The sequence below is a fragment of the Dipodomys spectabilis genome, unplaced genomic scaffold (assembly GCF_019054845.1).
Source record: "Dipodomys spectabilis isolate Male_0828 unplaced genomic scaffold, ASM1905484v1 ptg000297l, whole genome shotgun sequence".
Taxonomy (NCBI): Eukaryota; Metazoa; Chordata; class Mammalia; order Rodentia; family Heteromyidae; genus Dipodomys; species Dipodomys spectabilis.
In genome coordinates, this window is record NW_024870974.1 from 14,492,179 (window position 1) to 14,512,904 (window position 20,726).

Here is a 20,726-nt window from a genome sequence, read left to right on the forward strand (position 1 = left end):
TCCAGTGACAGGAGTAAGGCAATGAGTACGTCTTCTCGAGCATTCTTACCCCTTCCCTCCCCCACCTCCCTCACCCCCTCCCCAAAGTTTTACGTTCATTTCTAATACACTGTCTTGTGGTATGATTGTTGCAATGGCTCATCCTGTGTCCTCGTTTCAGCATTTTGTTATTTTTCTTCCCCTCCCCAAATTAGACAAATGTATATACAAGATGCAGGTGACCAAAATCAAGTACAGTAACAACAGGGGATATACCTACCAGAGGGGAAGAATATACAAAGGAAACAAAAAATATCATGTAGTACATTAAAACCACAACAACACAGAAAGACCTCTTGTGTCCATATCTTAGGGTTCATTTCACTTAGCATCATCTTATATGGTCATATGTACGTAGCTTTTGAGCTTTTCTGCTCAGCTGATAAAATTATCCTAGACATATGCTAATTATTGCAAATGAGGGAAACCATGGGAACTATAGTTCTTTGGGTCTGGCCTACTTCACTTAATATGATTAATTTGGTGGAAGAATTTCACTGCTGTGGCTTGACCACCAACTTCTAGTTTTTATTTTTGATTATTTTATTCTATTTTATCACACTCATAAGCTATGTCTCATAGCTTAATCTCATGAGGTGTTTATGGAAATTAACATCATTTCTGAAAGCCCACATATCAGGCTTTATCTATGTCAGAAAAAGCTCCATCTGTTGATTTTCATCAGAATCTGCCCATCAACAAAAGCATATTGGCCCGTGGGCCTCTTGTTTGAGGCGCTACTGGTCCATGAACCACAAGCCATGAGATCGGGCATAGAAACTTCCCTGTCCTTCTGCATAAATAATAGGTGAATTTTCCCACGACTGACCATCTTCTTCTGAGTCACCAACATCCATGAGCTAATGCAAATGCATGGCGTTAGAATTTACACGCCAGCGTGTGTAGAGGTCATTACATGAGGAGGGCAAAGAAATAACAACAGTAAAAGAATGCCTCACTAGATCTAAGTCAAGGAGAATAGAACTGCATGCCCCTAGGTCATGAGCCAGCAATGGTTAACACTTATCTGCTCGGATTAGAAAGGGCAGTAAGCTGAACCTTGCAGAGGGGACCTGCTGGCTTGGCAGAGTATCTGCACCTACCTGCCCCTCACGGGTTGAAAGGAGGAATCGCCCCCCACAGCTAGCAGCTGTGTCCCATAGGAATGCCTTCCTGCGGCAATGAGCACTGGCTGCATTGCTGCTTGGTACCAAGTCCCAAAAGACAGCCTCGGGATGAAGAGCTCTTGGATCATCCTGTGCTCCTCACACGGGTCGCGGAGCACTCATCTCAGTGTCAAGCAGCCAGAGTAGCTGTGGGCCCACGTGTGGTCATCAGGCCGTCCCCTCCCTCTCGTCCAGTCCTGCTTTAGCTTTCTAAAGATGACCCCCAGGAATACAAAGATGTCTTTCCGTGGTATGCAATTTGGGTACCAAGTACCTACTCTGTGCTGGGCACTGGGCTGGATGCTGGAGGTCCACAGCAGGGAATGCAGACTTCCTGTCCTCAGAAGCTTTGGTGATACTGCTTTAAATGTGTGAAAACCCTATTTTTAAAAGGGAAGGAAGGGAGGGAGTGAGGGAGGGAGGAAAGGAGGGAGGGAAGGAGGGAGGGAAGGAGGGAGGGAAGGAGGAAGGGAGGGAGGGAGGAAGACTTTAAAGTAGATCCTTAAGGCATAATCTTCAGGGCTTCTTAGTAAATATATTTTTTTTCTGATTGTAGCACTTGAACTCAGGGCCTGGGTGCTGTCTGTGAGCTCTTTTGCCCAAGGCTAGTGCCCTACTGCTTTAAGCCACAGCTCCACTTCTGGCTTTCTGGTGGTTTATTGGAAATAAGAGTCTTGCCTATTTTCTGGGCTGGCTTAGAACCTTGATCCTCAGATCTCAGCCTTCCCGAGTAGCTAGGATTACAGGCATGAACCACCAGCGCCCAGCTGTGAATGTATATTACTGAAAAGCACCTGTCAGCTGTGTGGCCTTGGGTTAGTTCTTTAACATCTCTGTGGTTCCCTTCTACATCCATAAAAGAGACATGACAGTAACTGCCTCATAGAGTAGCAAGAGAAATAAGTTAATAAATGAAAAGACTTGGCCTAGGGGGTGCAGCTGAATCTGGAGCAGCCGCCGCGCAAGCACAAGGCTCCGAGTTCAAGCCCCAGTACTGCCAAAAAAAAAAAAGCTTAGAACAATTCCTCATCTTGTGATCATTATAAACTTTTAAAAAGAACTTGCTATTACTATTAGAAGCTATTTATAATTTTAAATTGAAATCCTCTACAGTGAAATGTACATACACATGAAATAAATCAAGACACTGTAATAAATGCCCAAACATAATTAAGCATTTTTTCCTGTGGTTTGTATTTCATTATACATGATTTTAGTTTACAGAGAAAGAAAACAAGACTGCACGGGCAAAGTAAATCGCAAGATCACATAGCTGTCTCCATTCAGAGACTAAGCTGGAGGCATATCGCATCTTCCTTCAAACTTCAGCCCTGATGCCTTTCCTCAATTTAATATGATTGCACCTCCAGTGGCTTGGAGACTGTGCATGGAGACCTATGCTTGAATTTTCATCCAGCTTTCCGGTTGGGAAAAAAATAATTTGGGAAGAAAGAGGTCATGGAAAATGAGCCGCTATGCAAATGATGCCAAACAAGAACCCCAAGCTGGGCAGAGAGATTCGCAGCTGTAATCCCAACTGCCTTCTTAGCTTGGAAGGCTGTGGTTAGGAGGATCCAACTTTGAGGCCAACCCAGGCAAAAAGTTTGTGAAGCCATCACAACAGAAAAAGGTGAGTATAGTAGTACATGCCTATCATCTCAGCTACAGTGGGAAACATAAATAGGAGGATCCTGGGCACAATGTGAAACCCTAGCTCACAAGTAATCACAGCAGAAAGCACAAAGCCCCCAAGGCAAACCCCAGTATTGAATTAAACAAGAGAGATTCCCATGTCTTCCCCTATGGCACCGAACGCTCCATCTTGGTGAGCTGAGAAGGAAAGGGTCAGATCCATGTGTACTTCCCAGCAGCTTCTTCACTGGAACTAGAGTGTGCAAGTGTGAGTGGATGGAAGAGCCACCCACACACACGCATGACAGCAATTCCCAGGGTCAGAAACAATTAAGATGGAGAGTGCACACCAGCACCCTTCAACGAGCCCTGAGAGAAAGCTACTTTTTAAAAAGTCAAAAGCCTTTCTCATTACACAAACTGAATGACACATTTATGACACTTAAAATAACGCTTTTTTCAAAGAAGATAGAAAGACGTGGTGCCAGTGGCAGATGCATGTAATCCTAACTACTCAGGAAGCTGAGATCTGGAGAATCCTGATTCGAAGCCAGCCAGGATTAAAAAGCTCACTAGATTCCATCTCTAATATATCCAGAAGAAAAGCTGGACTGGAGGCTCAAGTGGTAGAGCATCAGCCAAGCAAGCATGAGGCCTGAGATCAAACTCTGATACTTTCAAAACAAAAGGAGGGCCAGGCGCTGGTGGCTCATGCCTGTAATTGTAGCTACTCAAGAGGCTGAGATGTGAGGATCGCTGTTCAAAGCCAGTCCAGGCAGAAAAGCACCGGTAAGACTCATTTACAATGAAGCACTGGAAAACCAGAGTGGTGCTGTGGCTCAAGTGGTAGAGCACTAGCCTTGAGCACAAAGAGGCTCAGTGACAGCACCCAGGCCCTGAGTTCAAACTCCACAAGTTCATTTTCAATTTCAACATAGGGTCTAGCAAGTACCTCTGCTCCACCACACTCTCCCACCACTATGAACTGAAACCTCTAAGAGATGAGCAAAATAATTCCCTCCTCTCTTCAAGTGTTGTTAGCTGTCTTGTCACAAATGCTCCCAAATAGGGACAGTGCTTTGCCTTTAAAAACTGAATATGAGCTGGCCCTATTGGCTCATCCCTATAATCCTAGCTACTCTATGGAGGCTGGGATCTGAGGATCGTAGTTCAAAGCCAGGGAAGCAAAGTCCACAAGTGGAGCTGGGACTCAAGCACAAAAGCTCAAGAACAGTGCCCAGGCCCCAGGACTGGCACACAAACAACAAAAAAGATCACCACATGTACTTAGTACTGCTGAGCTATACCCTAAAAAATATGGCCTAACGATCTGTCTTTAGGAGAGCACAGAAATGGAGGGACATAGGGTGAACAAATGCAGCAGTGGTACTTGCTAGATCTGATGTTGAAACTGAAAATGAACTTGTGGGTGGGGATGGGAAGGGGAAACTGGGAGTCAGAAGGAAGGGGTGACATTTTCCCAAAAGAAATGCACTCATTACCTGACTCATGAAACTTTAATTTCTCTATATATCACTTTAATAATAACAATTTAAAAAAACATTCCTTAAATGGTCAAAAGGCACCAAAACTGGTGACTCACATCCATAATCCTTGCTACTCAGGAAGCTGAGATCTGAAGATCAAAGTTTGAAGCCAGCCCTGGAAAACAATCTCCAATTGCACAAAAATCTGGAAGGGGAGGTGTGACTCAAGTGGTAGAGTGTCACCCTTGAGTGAAAAGAAAAACTAGGAAAGTGTGAGGCCCTGAATTCGAGCCCTCGCACTGGGGTGGGGATGGTTGGATGATATTAAGCATATTTCACCACAATGAAAAAGCAACAGAGTTTTAATTACACGCTTCATCCATAGGCATGTTAAATCTTTAAAGAAAATAGGTAACTCTTCGGTGGGCGTGATGGAGTAGAGTGAGAATAGGAGGTCGAAATATATATCACGGGCACCCAAAGAGAGGAAACTGTCTTTATGCTAAGTTCACATTCACTGTGAACTCACCTAAAGAACAGTAGTCCCATTGCCCTGGTGGATCTTACAGGATTGCACTCTATTTGCTGTTGGAATCATTTTTCTACAAGCCATCCAGCCACTGTTTCTGAAGGAGAAGGTCAAGGCCCAGGATGCAGGGCCAGACTCCTGATGTTGTGCTCATGCTGTCAGAACCGAATTCACTCTTTCCATTGGGATTGTGACTGCAAAGGGGAACAGCCCCATTCCAGGCTCTGTTGGCCTTTAGTCAATGATACTATGCTTAGCCCTCGACTGCAGAATAGTAACAAACTACGTTCATTATACACTTGCTGTATGCAAAAAGCATATCATTTAGTCTAGAGGGTACAGTGGGACCAAAAATAACAAAAACTCCTGCCATCATGGAGCTCAAAATGTGGATGGGTTGACAAAACCTGTTTGTAATTAGTAATGGTCATCCTGAAGAGATTACCAGGGAAGATGAATTACAAGGGCTCTTCTTGTGGTGCCAAAACTGTTTCCCTCAGTTAATATTTCAACTACCTGTCATCTATTTTGTAATACAATTTTGATTTGCAATTCAAATTCCAATGGCAGGAACAACATTTTTTAAAGACTTATTTCGAGTTTAGTGAGTCTGATTTTTCTTTCCAGTGGGCAATAAAGTCTAAGTCAGATTTGTTTTCCCTTTTCCAAGATGAGGGTATGAATGAACCTGAGTCCTGGCCCTGGCCCTAATAGCTGAGCAGCACTCCAGCTCAGCTAGTGAGCTAGGCTGGTCGCCTCACACCTCAGTGCACCCGCATGAAGAATTCCCAGAGAAATCTCTGTGCCATGAGTCACTATTAACTACCAAGTAGAACAGAAAGAACAAGTAGCAAATACATAAAGCACTTCTTGTGATGGTTTGAATATGTGTCCCTGAGAGGTCAATGGGTTAAAGGTTTGGTCTTCAGTTTGGCACTATTGGTTGCTAAATACCTCCATTTGTAAGTGGCCTACGTTACTTTCAGTCTATTTTGGCTTCGTGTTCATTGTTATAGCACCATAACCTTGGCCATCCTGACTAATACAGTGCTGTAGATTATTTATTTGCATCATACTGAAGGCCCGAGCCAAATGTGCAAGTCCTAAGTATTCTACTTGGCCTGTCCATTGCCAGATACCATTTTAACTCTACAATCTCGAAAAATAGTACCAATGTGTGGTTGCTAGGAGAACTGAAAAAGATAATTGGCATAAATCAGGGTGGTGATTTACAACAAATCAGCTCCTCTACTTCTATAAAAGCAAGATGGTATACAACTTAATGATCGAGGCTCAAACAGCATCATCTTTGAACATGAGGGATAGTCCATTTTATCTTGTAAATCAAAACCCTAGTTTGATTAAGCTAGTTCTGAAAGTACAATTTAGATATGCACAACACAAGCAACTGTCCCCACCTATTTGGTGCCAGCATGAAGATCTTTCTGTGTGTGTGTGTGTGTGTGTGCGCGCGCGCGCGCGCGCGTGCATACATGCGCACCAAGTCCCTGGTGCTGTCCCTGAGCTTTTGTGCTCAAGGCTGGCACTTTACCACTAAACCACAGCTCCACCTCCAGCTTTTTGACTTTCCTTCCCCTGCTGGCTTTGATCCTCAGATCTCAGCAACCTGAGTAGGTAAGATTACAAGCATGGACCATTGGTGCCTGGCTCACCATGAAGGTCTTCATTCTATGGCCTAAAGGATCTCCATGCAGGTAAGTGTGACAGATCAATTCTGATACTATTCCCTTCCAAAGCACCACACAATCTGTATAAACTCAGACATATCCCGCCACACCAGTTACGCTTCTGATATATACAACTTAGGCTTTCCAAGTATTTTATCCAGGAACCAGAAGGTTCTATTTCTCAAAGTATGCCCTTGTTTGAATAAAAGGATACTTGAAGTCCATGAATGGGAAAAAATGATTCAGAAAAATAAAGACTAACCGTTCTCAAATTTTAACCATGCCCATTTTTGAGGTTAAGAGAAAAACTCTATTGCCTTTTTTGTTTTCCTTTGCAAATAAAAATTCCCCTTTTCAACCAAGTGGATATGGGAAATGTCATATTGAGAGCCACAAGGAAAACACTTTCTGAGTTTGGGCTAACCTGCCCAAACTTCAGAATCTAATATTATGATCATTCTTAGACCATGAGAAGCTTGCCCAGAGCCATCCTGGCCAGGATACGTATAACTCACCAACTATCACAACATCACTAATGAGCTGGTGAGAAATGGATGACAAGTATCAATGCAGGAGTGCACTCCTGAAACTAAATATGGTTTGAGTAGATTTCCAAAATGTATGCACGATGACACAAGGTCACTGCAATATATGGAGCGCTATTACAAATGGAGGTATCATTTGCTTGCATTTTTATAAAGTTTTGTGTACATGAAGTTAAAAGAATGCCACTACTTTTTTTTACAGTTTTTATGGCATTAAGTAGCTTTCCATTGTTTTCTTTATGACCTTGTGTTGTCTGAGTTTTTAATATGGGATGTGCAGAACCTTTATATACAGAAGAGAAGCTTTTGTGGGTTTTTGTGTTTTGGTTTTTTTTTTAGGGAATTTAATAAGTTATGACTGAAAAGTTTTATACTAACGAGTTGACTTTGCATTTATTCCCATCTCTGCAGGTGTTACCTGTTGCTTAAGGAAATGCAACAATTTTCAAGATACATCACTGCTTAATGGGCCTGAAAAATTTCCCATAGTAATTGCACATGTTTATGGGATACAGGGTGATATTTTAAGACATGTGTACAATGTTTAGTTATCAGATCAGGACAATTTGTTTATGTATGACTACAGACACATCATTTCCTTTGGGTTATAGGCATTCAAACTAATTTAGAATACTCTTCTCTGAAAGTACATTTTAAAAATGAAACAGAGAGAAATCTCCCTGTGGTAGGTTAAGCTGATTTGAGGATCCTTTTTCTGATTGCTTGTTTTCTCAGAAAGCTTCTATTGCCATTGAAAGAACAAGGGTCTCAGGTATCACCAGCAAACTAAGTTTCAGGCTTTCTTTTGTTGCTCTCTTATCAAGCAACATGTATTTCACTCTACGAGGATCTTCCCTCTGGACCCATGTGCAATTGGAAAGTTTCTTTCTTCTACATGATGTGCCATCTGCACCTTTAAGATGTAGAGCAGCACAAATTTTACCTTTACCTGAAAATACACAGACACAAGCACAGTCACAGACATACACACACTAAGAGTATAGGGAAGAAGCCAAATCTGTTTTCGATGGATGGATGCATGCATGCACACATGGGAAATGAGATGGTTGGATGGATGAGTGAATGAAATTTGAGGAATTTTTTAAGACACTAGGCTGCTAATTTAATTCCATCCTCTATAGTTTAAAAAGAAAAGGTGGACTGTTTATCCTGTTTATGGTAACATGCTGATAACCCATGGAATCATTTCAATGATTCTCTGTATAGTTCTCCAGATCCCATGAGAATATCCTAAGGAATAACATAATTTTCCAAAGACTATCCAAAAAAACAGCTGATTTTGAAGTTAGGCACAGCAAAAAATCATAACAATGAGACATTCTCCTTCTTCCCTCCCCCCACCTACTCCTCACCCTGAATGCCTGTGAGTGGAACAAGAACTAGCAGAAATCAAAAGCTTCAACTTACTGCCACCAAGAAAGGAGTTCTAGAAATGTTGCCAGTATTTGTTTCAGAGAAAAAGTGATGGTGGAAAAATCTCAGATGGTCTTGCTCTGCGCAGTTTTAATTCCAGCAAGATGGACTTAGGGAAGGGCTTGTGCACTATTACAGATGATAACAAGTTATCTCTACTCATAAAAAAAGCACTCTTCCCACTCATCTTTTTCTTCCAGGGCAGAACTTGTCATAAACTTCTTCAGTTAATTAAGATTTCAGGGGAAAAATAATAAAACCTTGCACAATATGGCCAAGATGATCACTAGACACTTTGCCCACTGGCTGCCTTCCAGGAACCCAATCTAACATTTGGAAATGTTATTTCACTCCCCATTGTACCACTGGAGATTTACAAACTATTAAGACATGCAGATTACTAATGAAACTTTGTTAATAGTTAGTGCCAATGAGCTTAGCTAGAGTGTTAAGTCTAGAAGGAATACTCAACTTTGAAATTACATACTACTCTCTTAGTCCTAGATCATCACCATTATACCACCGCCGCCAAAACCTCCTCCACCACCCCACCACCACCACCACCACCCTCCCAAAATGGCTTCTCTTATTTAGAATTACTAACGCTAACTATGACATAAAAGGATCACATCAATGAATCTGACAACTTCCCTAGCGTGGGCTGCATTTAAAATTACCATTATAGAGAAAGATTCAGACACACAGCAAAACACAAGAGAATGACAAGCACCCCTAAAAGTCAGTTCAGTAAGAACCACAAAGAGCTTTTTATTCTGGGGTTTAACTCTGGACCCACCGTGCCTGTGTGCAGGAACTCAGATTCCATCTGTTGCTCTAGAGCCAAAGGCTTTATTGTATTGACTTTGTGCTCTTATCTGATGGCCATAAATTCCCACCAGAGGGGATGCACCGGCTTAGCCAGTGACCCCTGCTGCTCCTAGCCAACAAAGGAGCAGGTCTTTCTTCCCAGGGACTCTGAAGGTTGGGAACTGCCCTCTGCGAATGGCCTTGGGTTTTTGCTATTTCCATTCAGGATTTCCTAATGTGAGCAATTACAAGATAACTTCATTTCAAGTCTCACTGGTCGCTGTAACACTTCAGTGAGCAATAAACTCCCGGGACCCCAGAAGGAGACAAGGAAAGCTGGGGGTAAAGGCGAAATGTCAAGAAATCCTTCTGTCATTAAGAATGCAAAATGTATACAGAGACACCCATCGTTGACACCATTTTCTATTTTTACTATACAAAGACTAAGGAATTAGGGCTTGCCCAGCAAATCTGAGAGTTTAGGCTGCAGAGAAGTCTGTGTTTACTAAAAGCAAAAGTAGAATCTTCTACCAGGAGATGAATATGCTTGAAGAGGGTGGAGGTGGGGGAGGGGGTCAGCCCCTGGATACAAATAGGACCTGACATCCTTTTTTGTTGTTTTTTTCTCAAAATGTCTAGGACCATTTTCTCATGGAAGGAACAATAAAAGAAATGGAAACACAGGCCTTTTCAAGGGACCAACCACAGAGAGCCTCTACTGGCTGCCTGGCCCTTCCTGTGGGAAGCATCCTATGACACAGCTCAACCGTCCACTCCCAATCAGCTGCCCTGTCACTGAGGGCCATCAGGGCGGTGGGTGTCACTTGTTATCACGCTGATCATTGGATCACGGTGGTAGGTTTACAGACCTCCCCAACTACCCATTCATGGACTCCAGACCTTCCTCCATGCGCAAGTTCACTGCGCTCACAACAACAACTACTACACAATCGCAGCCGGCATCCTTTAACTCCAGCTAGCCCCAGATTTGGGGGGGCGGGCGGGGATGGGGTGGGAGGAGGCGTGATTCCGGCTTTGCTATCCAGGCGCTAAAATGAGATCCGTGCAGATTCATCTCTTCTCATCAAACCAGCAGGGGCCAAGGCTGGGGGACCCTGGTGGCTACGACGCCTCGAGGGGGCGCCCGCACCTCGGTCCCGGCGTGGGGGGAGGCAGGGGGGGGGGGGCTATGGGAAGCGGGGGGCAGATAGGAGAGGAAATGAACTATCCTCCCCCCCCAAAAAAAGGTTAAAAACACCTTACTCGGAACAAGCAGCCCAGTGACGTCTCTGAAACCTGGGCGCAAAACCAGCCGGCTTGCAGGGCTTGACACGCGCCGCTTTGGGAAAGAAACAGCACCCCCAGATGGCCGCCGCGGACCCCCAGTTAAGGCACAAGGAGAGGGGGTGCCCCGGGGGGGGCCACGGAGCCCCGCACCCCGTGGAAGCCACGTGAGGACGCAGTGGGAGACACCCCGGAGGTCAGGCCCGGTCCCCAAGATTTCCAAGGCTCAGTAACACCCGCACAGCTGTGCCACTTTTGGAGAGACCTGGTTCAAGTTCTTACAAACACACACACACACACACACACACACACACACGCACACACACATCCCTCGTGCCTCCGTTTCCCTGCGATCCGAATAGGCAAAAGAACACCACCACCCCCCCGTCGGGCGCGGGCGCGGACGGCGAGGCCGCGGGACGCAGCACCCCAGCTCCCCAGCGACCGGACAGGGCGGCGGGGCGAGCAGCGTGGGTGCTAGACGGCCTGGGAACCGGGCGGAGCACGCCCAGCGCGCGGGCACCTGCCGCGGGCGGGCGAGGAAGGGCGGCTCGCGTTCCAGCTCCCCCAGCGCTGAGGTCAAGCCGAGTGCGGCCCAGGGAGGGACGCCGGGGCTGAGACACCTGAAGCAAGGCCAGCACCTCCGAGGATGCGGGCGGGGGCCGTTCCTGCCAGGGGACCCCCCCCCCCCCGCTCCCGTGGGCCTGGCTTTAACCGAGCAGTAAGCGATTGTCCCGGAGGGACCTGGGTGGTCCCGGGGGAGCTTTCTTTGCCCCTCAAGCTTGCTCAGTACCCTGACAACACCAAACACGCAACAGGAAACCGGGGCCGAATGCACAGCACTCGCGACAGGGTCTCTGGTCCTGGCCTGCAGCCTCGGGGTGGGAGGGTGTTCAGCGAAGCGCCGGGGCGCAGGGGAGGGGATCGGACCCTCGCCAGAAGCCCGTGCCCCCTCTCCCAGGCTCTGCGTTTGGACTGGGGTGGGGTGGACGGCCCAGACCACCGAGGAACTGGGCAGGGAGGGTGGGAGGCGCCGGCCGGCCGAAGGCCTCGGATAACTCGCCAGGAGGAAACGTGGGGAGCCCTGGGCAGAGGGGGGAGACGAGTGTGGGTTACCCCAGAAGCTGTCCTGCGGGGACGGACGGCGAGTGTCCGGGCGGCGCATTTTACACCCCCCCCCCCGCAGCGGTCCGCGCTTCTGGTACCGAGTGTCACCCCATCCCCAGATCGCGGCCCACGCGGGCACCAGCGCTTCCAAGGACGGGAGGGAGGGGGCGCGACACCACGTGGGTGAGGGAGACGCAGCCCGCGCGCGGGGTGGGGTCGGGTCGAAGCCCAGGGGCGTTGGGAAAGGCCCAAGGGTGTCCTGGCCCACTCACGCCCCCCCCCCCAAACCCAGCCAGCCGGGGCCCGAGGCCCGAGCGCGCGCACCGCGGCGCAGCAGCGCCCGGCGTGGCTTCCCGCGCCCTCTGGCGGCGAGTAGAGCCGCGCCCGCACCCCGGCAGCTTGCGGGGGGAGGAGGGGGCGCAGGGTTCTGCGGGGACCCAGGCGACCCCAGCCTCTCCCAGCGCTGCTCTAGCCCCGGCTCCCGTGTTTGCTTCTGTGTTTTAAGCATCTCCCTACTTAAGAGTCGGAAAGGCCTCGCGCACAGCCCGCGGAGGAGCAGCTGGAGGCCAGGCTTTGAAGAGACCCAGGTTCTGTCGTCGCTCAGCAGGTACGGCCCCCCTCCGCCGCGATCGTCCCCACCACGCCCCGGAGGGCGACCAGGCCTCTCCCTCCTTCCTTAACCTAAGCCGCCGCGGAACCACAAAACCAGCCCAAGCCTCCAGGCGGGGCCGGCCAGCTAAAGCATCCAAGGAAGGAGGGGCGAGCGGGAGCCCCAGGCCCAGCCTGCAGATGACCCCAAGTGGCCGGGAAGTAATAACAATGCGCCTAACTTACATATGAAAGACCGCCCCCCACCCGTGGGGTGAGCTGCGCACAGGCCACCGCCCCTCCCCCGGCAGAGGGGGCACCGGCCCGGGGTCACCACGGAGCTGGGGCATTCGGCCTGCGTTGGGGTCATCCCATTCGTTTAAGGGGACACGATCCCCTAGACACCCCCACAAAAGAATCCGCTTTCCACGCCAAGCTTTGACGCAGGCTACGGTGGATGATTCTGCTTTGGTCTGAGGGCATCGCCAGGCTGCAGGACTGCGGTGCGCGACTCCCGAGAGGAAAGGAAGTTCGCCCGGGGCGCCCTCGGGCGGGCGGACTCCCCCCCCCCCCCCCCCCCCCCCCCGCCAAATGTAACGGTGCTCCTTCGCACCAACTTCAGATCTCCACTCTGCAAAAACGCCGCACCAACGGGCCAGGGCCTCACGGGCGGGGAGGACCACGTTCCCAGGCTCCCGGCAGCCAGAGGGGCTGCCTGAGCGCCCCCCTCCCCGCCCCGCGAGGGTCCCCAAGCCCTGCAGCCCGCGCCCCGGACGCGGCGGGGCGCGGAGGAGGCCGAGCTCCCCGGTGCGCTGTTTCAAGCGATCGCGGGGTGATGCGCGCGCAGCCGCACGCACGTGGGGAGGGGGCGCCGAGCAGCCGCCTCCGGTTACCCTCCGCTGGCTCCGCCCCGCTCCCCCCACCTCCCAATTTGCATAAAAAAGGCCGAGAAAACTCTGGCTGTGCCCCAGCCCCGGCTCACTCGGCTCCCCTGGCTGGAGCCCCCCGAGCTGCGACGCGCTCGATCCGTCCTTCACGCACTCGGGCTTGCGGGTCCCGAACCCACGATCCCCCGCTGAGCACAGCCAGCAGCAGGCCCTGAGGAAGAGCTCCCCGGGCCGCAGCCGCCCCGCGCTTGGCCCCGCACTCCCCGGCTCGGCTCCCTCCGCGCGCCCCCGGGGGTCCCGCGCAGCCACGATGCCTCCGCAGGTCCCTGGCTCTTTGCTGCTGCTGGTCCTGGCGTCGAACTGCTGGCTGGGCTCGGCGCGGGGGCTCTTCCTCTTCGGCCAGCCCGATTTCTCCTACAAGCGCAGCAACTGCAAGCCGATCCCCGCCAACCTGCAGCTGTGCCACGGCATCGAGTACCAGAACATGCGGCTGCCCAACCTGCTGGGCCACGAGACCATGAAGGAGGTGCTGGAGCAGGCGGGCGCCTGGATCCCGCTGGTCATGAAGCAGTGCCACCCCGACACCAAGAAGTTCCTGTGCTCGCTCTTCGCCCCCGTCTGCCTCGACGACCTGGACGAGACCATCCAACCGTGCCACTCGCTGTGCGTGCAGGTGAAGGACCGCTGCGCCCCGGTCATGTCGGCCTTCGGCTTCCCCTGGCCCGACATGCTGGAGTGCGATCGCTTCCCGCAGGACAACGACCTCTGCATCCCCCTGGCCAGCAGCGACCACCTCCTGCCCGCCACCGAGGAAGGTGAGCCTTTCCCGGGAACCCCTGCGGGGTCCTGGCGAGGCCAAGGTGCTACCGAAGGGAGGGGCGCGGGCGGGGGTGGGGGGCGGGAATCCCGCAGCTCTCCACCCGCATCCAGGTTGGGACAGACTTTACCAGCCTGGGCTGTCGCCACTCGCTGGCATCGTATTTGAGACACGCGTTCGCCCATGGTCACCCCCAGGCCCCCCTCCCCGTCACGCCAGGAAGGAAAATGAAGACATGAAAGGTGGCATCGATACACGCGCATTATGTGTATCCATTCATCTGGACGCCGGTCGCTAGGAGAGCGCGGGAAGGGGTGGTGGGTGCGGGGGGCGGCGGGCTGGGCTAGTTCTCAGCCCGGGGCAGGACAGTCAAGATGCACACACACACACACACACACACACACAGTCAAGATGCACGCACACACACACACACACACACACACACACACACACACACACACACACACACACACACACACGACCTTGTAAACTATTTTTTCTTCTTGGTCCTTTTACTGATTTCGGTTTTAGAGAGAAAACCAGGACTGGCCCAGAGCCTGGGAATTGAATGCGCAGGGCCTGCCCCTGCCCAGGTGTTGGGGGAAGAGGGCAGCCGGGGAATCCCTGGGGATCGTTCTGTCACTATCAGCTTTTATCTTTGGAGTGGTTTTAATTAACTGGAGAAAATCATGCAAAAGAGTTTCCCCCGACTTTTTTTTTTTTTTTAGAAAACAGCCGGGAGTTCCTGGGCAAAAACCATCAAAGCAATGAAAACCTCATGGGCTCTTAATATTCTTCCTGAGAGGGGGAAAAAAAAGTATACAATGTGTCTGAGCTGATTTAGGTCCCTCTGGGATAGCGAAGGGGCTCCTAATCCTTCTCAGAGCCGCCTAGCAGCTTCTCCCTTTCAATCTCCCACCGACATCGTTAGCTCAAGAAAATGCAAAGTTGTTTAGCAATCTTTCCTGGCAGGCACCATAAGTTTGCAATCATCTTATTGGTTAGATTTCTAATTTATTGCAAATGTTTGGCATTTTTCAAACATTTGTCCAACATATACCATAGACTAACCAAACAGGTTAGTAACATTTCATGTACATTGGAGGGCTCCTAATTGGAAATGTTTAGTTTGGGAAGGGTGAAGGAAGTTAAAACAGTTCTCTGTGGGTTCCTTTTGTTTTTATTTTTTGCAATCAACACCAACATTGTATACTGCACATTCCTCCAAAAAAGCCATTTTCTTCCTTCAGAATAAAAGTTTATCCACTTCAAAAATTTGTTCTTTGTGACTTTGGACTAATTTGATAAATAACATTTCTATGATGAGTCACAAAATTTATTTTCTGTAAAAACAAAAATTCATTCTCCTATTGGTGAAAATCGAATTGCATGTAAATTCTAAGGACATTATTAAGCCCACATAAATGAGAGAGAATATTTTCTTTCCCCCAAGAAATTCACTCTTACAATGGGCATTTTGATAGCTATGCAAGCACATAATTCTACTTTGCTCAGGCCTCACAGACAAGGAGGAACAAGAAGAACCCATATCAGGCAGCCAGTGGATAATAATGAGCTATATTTTGCCTAATTCACACCCAGACTTGGCAGAGAGCACAAGGTGGGATAGAACCAGTCTGAGCAGGGTGGAAACAGCCCATCTGTGGCCCTGTAAGGGCTCCCAACAGGAGCCAAATCTCCTGATCCAGACTTGAAAGTATCTTGAAGTGACCCCTTCCACCCCCATCCCCCCACAGAGCCTCTGCTGAGAGGGGAGGGGGGCGTTCTGGTGCCTTGCCTCTTTCGCTATATTTTGTGGTTAGCCGTTTTTCCAAATCCTTCAAGGGTCCTTGGATCTTTGGGTGATTTATTTCTCCCGAGGGAGACATGGGGAGGGCCTTTCTTCAGACTGAATTGGACCCAGAAGTGGAGAGCGGCCACCTGTCCTTAGTGACACACACCTGCACACTCTGCTCCCTTTTATTTGAGAGAGACTGCTCATTAAGCACACCTCTGGGTGCTTTGTTGTTGTTGTTGTTTTTCATTTTCTCCCACCAAAAGTGAGACCCAAAGAGGACTTTTTTAGGAATGAATGATCCATACTACTTTTCTAGACGAGGCAGAAGCAGGAGTCGGGGAGCCGCTGCTGCTCTGGCCTGGCGAAGCCCCTTTAACTTGTTTCCAAATGCCACCTGCTGTTTCCTGTAAAAGCAAACTTACTAAAGACTGTTTTTCCACATTTCTAGCTCCCAAAGTATGTGAGGCCTGCAAAACTAAAAACGATGACGACAATGACATAATGGAAACTCTCTGTAAAAATGACTTCGGTAAGTACACCACCGCTGCCAAGAGATTCCACATTCAAAAGTTTGAATTGCCATGAAAACCTAAAATTACCAGTCGTTAAGATGTTGCCACATAAGAGTTGGGTAAGATACAGTCATAGCTCATGCTCCCAAGTCAGCTTTCTCTCTACCTCAGTTTCCTCCTTGAGTGATATCTTTTTAGGTGAGAGTCATTGTTTTCTTAAGCAATCATCAAATGATAAAAAAAAAAAATTCAAATTGACCAGTGTTCAGTGGCACATATTTTATCTCACTTGGCTTTTTCATGGCCACAGACATAACTCCTGGCCGTGTTCTTTCAATCACAAAACATGCATGGGATAGGTACGCCCTCTACTGAAATTAGAACGTCAACAAAAGAGACTTAAGGCATTAAATTGGCCAAAAGCAAACATTTAGCCTGGTATCAAATAGAAATCTTTTTGCTTTGTTCGTAGCCATAAAAATGCTTTGCTCCTTGCTGTATCATGGTTAGCGTGTATACCACCAAGTCACCAGTTAAATGAACAAAGATACCTGACATGAGCTTTCTTACACTTTCGAAGGTGTTTATAAACTCTTTAAAAGTAAGTCTAGACACATGTGCCATAGTTTTGCAGACAGTTAAGGAAAAAGGAAGAAAGCATAGAAATTTGCCTTAGCAAGAAACATGAAAGACATTTGGTGACATGGGTCCTGGGGACAATCGAAAGCCAGAAAGCACAGTAACATTTCTACGTACAGAACAAATCCTGGAGTCAGCCTGAGGGAAGCCATCCCAGGTCCCACGATTGACAGCCTCACACTCTGACTTTTGTATCCCTGAAATCTCAGGTCCCTGGTTTCTGATAACTCTCCTTATCATACTTCAATCAACTCCAGGTACCTTCCAGGAAGTATCTTGGGTTTAACTGTAGCAGAGGAAGGAGGAAGGGAGAAGCTAGCCCAGAACCCAAATCTACCGTTCCCATTAGGAAGAGCCACAAAAGGAGGTCATAGGCTTTTATATGTATTCAGGTACCTTGGCATCATATAATCCCCAATTACTACACCTTTACCCAAACACAGCTCTTAGCTGGCACCCTACAAGACTTTATAAAGTGTCATTTTCTTCAGGTATCTTATGAGTTTTGCACTTGATATAAGGACTTGCTTCTGACTTTGCAACACAGTTGCATTTAGGGAACATATGTTCACAAACATGCACGAACACACATACGCACGCACGCACGCACACACACACTACTTGTTCTGTGGTTTATAGAAGGCCCCCTTTCTATGGATGTCCCACTAAGGTATGAGCCAAAAATTGGGTGTGTGTGGAAGTGTGGCTGGAAATGTGGCCATGGTCTGTCTCCTTAGAAAAATCCTTTCAAATCAGGCAAGTCCTCATACTTGAGAGAACACACATGCACGCACCCCAGGAGCTTTGTTTTCTATTTCTGCATTCCTCTTTGGATCCAGAAAGAGAAAATAAAGCCAAATTTCAGGAAGTGCATCATAAACTTTTGGTTTATAGTATCCCTTGTTGCCCTTGTTCTTTGGGAAGTCATGGGTAAAAGAAAGAAGTATAGATCGCGATTTATTTTAAAACTTGAGTCTCTGGGGAAGTCATAACATGTCCCCCACTGCCCCTATGACCACAGGGGAAAGCCCGGATGCCTTGGCACTTTAAAGACCCAGGTACAGATCAAATCCCTTTCTAAGTGTCCTGCACATGTCTGGGCCAGATAATATCACCTATGTCTCCTACCCCAGCTAGAATCCCCAGTCACATCTTGTAGGGCAGGAAAGTTATTTGGGAATCTTTTGATTCTCTATGTTGGATCTCCACTGAACATCCAAGTAAGAAATCCCCAGTGTTTTCCCATGATTGGCATCTCCAAGTTGGTTATTTGAGAGCTAGAGAATGATAAGTGTTATTCCTCCTCTTCCTCCTGCTGCTGCTTCAGAGTGGTGATTTTCTTAATGTTTCAAGCCCAAGAAACCAAGTGGCATCAGGCACATGCTCCATCCATGCTAGAGACTTTGTGGTATCCTGTACTAACTTTGACTCACCCCACTGTGGGGTCGTCTGACAAAACTATAGTCTGAGAGCTGGGTGCTGGTGGCTCACGCCTGTAATCCTAGCTACTCAGGAAGCTGAGATCTGAGGATTACATTTCAAAGCCAGCCTGGGCAGGCTGGCTTATCTCCAGTAAACCACCAGAAAACTGGAAGTGGTGCTGGGGCTCAAGTGGTAGACCTCTTGCCTTGAGCTGAAGAGCTGAAGGACAGCACCCAGACCCAGAGTTCAAGCCCCACGACCAAAACTCTATAGTTTGCTACCTCCTGGCATCCTTGATTTACCTGGCTGAGCTCTCTTAGCCTGGTTGGCTAGAAAGGCATACTTAGCAGCAACTCCTGAGATTTCAAGGAAAACCTCAGTAGAGAGCTATTACCAATTTAAACTGTATCAGGTCTCATTAGAGTCAGGAAGTTGTACTTGCATGTGGTCTGTACAGAGCAGCCATCGGTGGCCCCAGTATCTTAGGACACATTAGAGTTGGACAAATGAATGTACCAACCAGGACAAGAAATTAAGAGAACATGCCCATGTTACAGAAAGAAGTCTGGGGGCTGAGGAGTAGACTAAGCTCCAGGACCCAAACTTGCTGGGTGGCCTGAGGCAAGTTACTACATTTCTGGACTTCAGATTCTCTGGGTACTAACGAGAGATTTACTAGGATGACTATTTCTAACCTTAAAACTTTTATCCTTTTCCTGCCTTTGCGTAGTCTTGAAATTTAACTCCAGCCTGTGTATTGGTAGAGTTTTCTTTCCCAAGGCACACAATAAAATGTGTCTTTTATAGGAAACCACTTACATTCCATCTTTAACATTCTAATGAGTCTACATATACATTTTGGACACAGTACATACATGATCTACAACTCCTCGGCCCAGGACAGGCAAACAAGAGCCTAAGAGGATGAGGTCTTCAGAAACACTTTTATGGCTAAACATGTTGTGCTCTTAAAGAGAGACTTGCATATGTTTCCCTCCCCCCCCCCCCCCCCAGTGACTTTCCCAAATCAAATGCAGCTGCAAGATCAATTCTGCTTTCCTGCAATCTATGCTGTAGAATATGAGGCTTGTGTGATACAGTTTCCTTACAGGTTTGTCCAAAAACTTGCCTGCCATAATAAATGCAGTTTAAAGTTGGCAGCCACAGATGGATAGGGTTTCACCTAGGACTCAGGCATTTGTTTTCATGCTGAAGTTTCCAATAGGGAAACTCAGTTTGCTAGGAAAAGAGGGATGGACCCCAACAAGCTGCTGCTTCCTGACTCAGGTGAGGAAGAAAACCCAATCGTTTTGAAAGGGCTGCTGCTTTCAAAAGGAGTGTGTGACAAATGCTTTGAGGCTTTAGAAATGGAGCCACCTGCTGCCTCTGCCCACATCCTCCCCACTACCTGCAGCCCCAGAGGCTCATTCATTCTGGGAAGCTCTTTTTCACGGCCCCTAGGCGAAGTCAGAGGAAATGAGACTCCATCTAGACTGCCTTCCATGTGTAACCATGTATCTGTTGTGATTCGGCCTCTCTTGTCTTCACAGCACTGAAAATCAAAGTCAAGGAGATCACCTACATCAACAGAGATACCAAAATCATTCTAGAGACCAAAAGCAAGACCATTTACAAGCTGAACGGCGTGTCCGAAAGGGACCTGAAGAAATCGGTGCTGTGGCTCAAAGACAGCTTGCAGTGTACCTGTGAGGAGATGAACGACATCAACGCCCCCTATCTGGTCATGGGACAGAAGCAGGGCGGGGAGCTGGTGATCACCTCGGTGAAGCGGTGGCAGAAGGGCCAGAGGGAGTTCAAGCGCATCTCCCGCAGTATCCGCAAGCTTCAGTGCTAGTGCCCGTGGCTCCTGCCGCCACGAGCCAGCCGGGCTGACCGCCCTGCCCCTCTGCCTGCCCCTACAGACTGCCCAGACACAGCTGCATCTGCGCTGGCCACCCCCAGCCCAGGCACGTTCCCGTGCCCCTCACACATGGCCACCTACAGCATTTCTGAGTTACGAGACCCCAGGTGGCCTCAGGAAAGGATAGTGGGTTTTCCCATAAAGGAAAACCCCAAATCTGTAGCAATGTCCAGACTGGTTAAACCCATCAATATTTTCATGACATTTTAAAGTAGCTGGGGGGGGGGATGGAGTGGGGAGAGTGTTTGTTTTCAGTTCTGGGGCTTGAACTCAGAGCCTGAGCATTTTCCCTAGGCATTGGGGTTCAAAGCTGTTGCTCTACCACTTGAGCCAAGGCTATTTGCTGGTTAATTGGACATAAGAATCTAATGGAGTTTTCTGCCTGGGCTGGCTTTGAATCATGATCCTCAGATCTCAGCCTCCT

At 48.5% G+C, this 20,726-nt stretch overlaps 1 protein-coding gene across 1 annotated transcript; it reads left to right on the forward strand.

Annotated features, from left to right (window-relative positions):
* The first annotated feature begins 13,374 nt into the window (after positions 1–13,374).
* On the forward strand, positions 13,375–20,508 carry Sfrp2 (secreted frizzled related protein 2). The gene is made up of 3 exons (XM_042701813.1): positions 13,375–14,008; positions 16,257–16,337; positions 19,932–20,508. Exons 1-3 carry the CDS (start codon positions 13,504–13,506, stop codon positions 20,234–20,236), a joined length of 891 nt encoding a protein of 296 aa, XP_042557747.1. The 5' UTR covers positions 13,375–13,503; the 3' UTR covers positions 20,237–20,508.
* Positions 20,509–20,726: the final 218 nt, after the last annotated feature.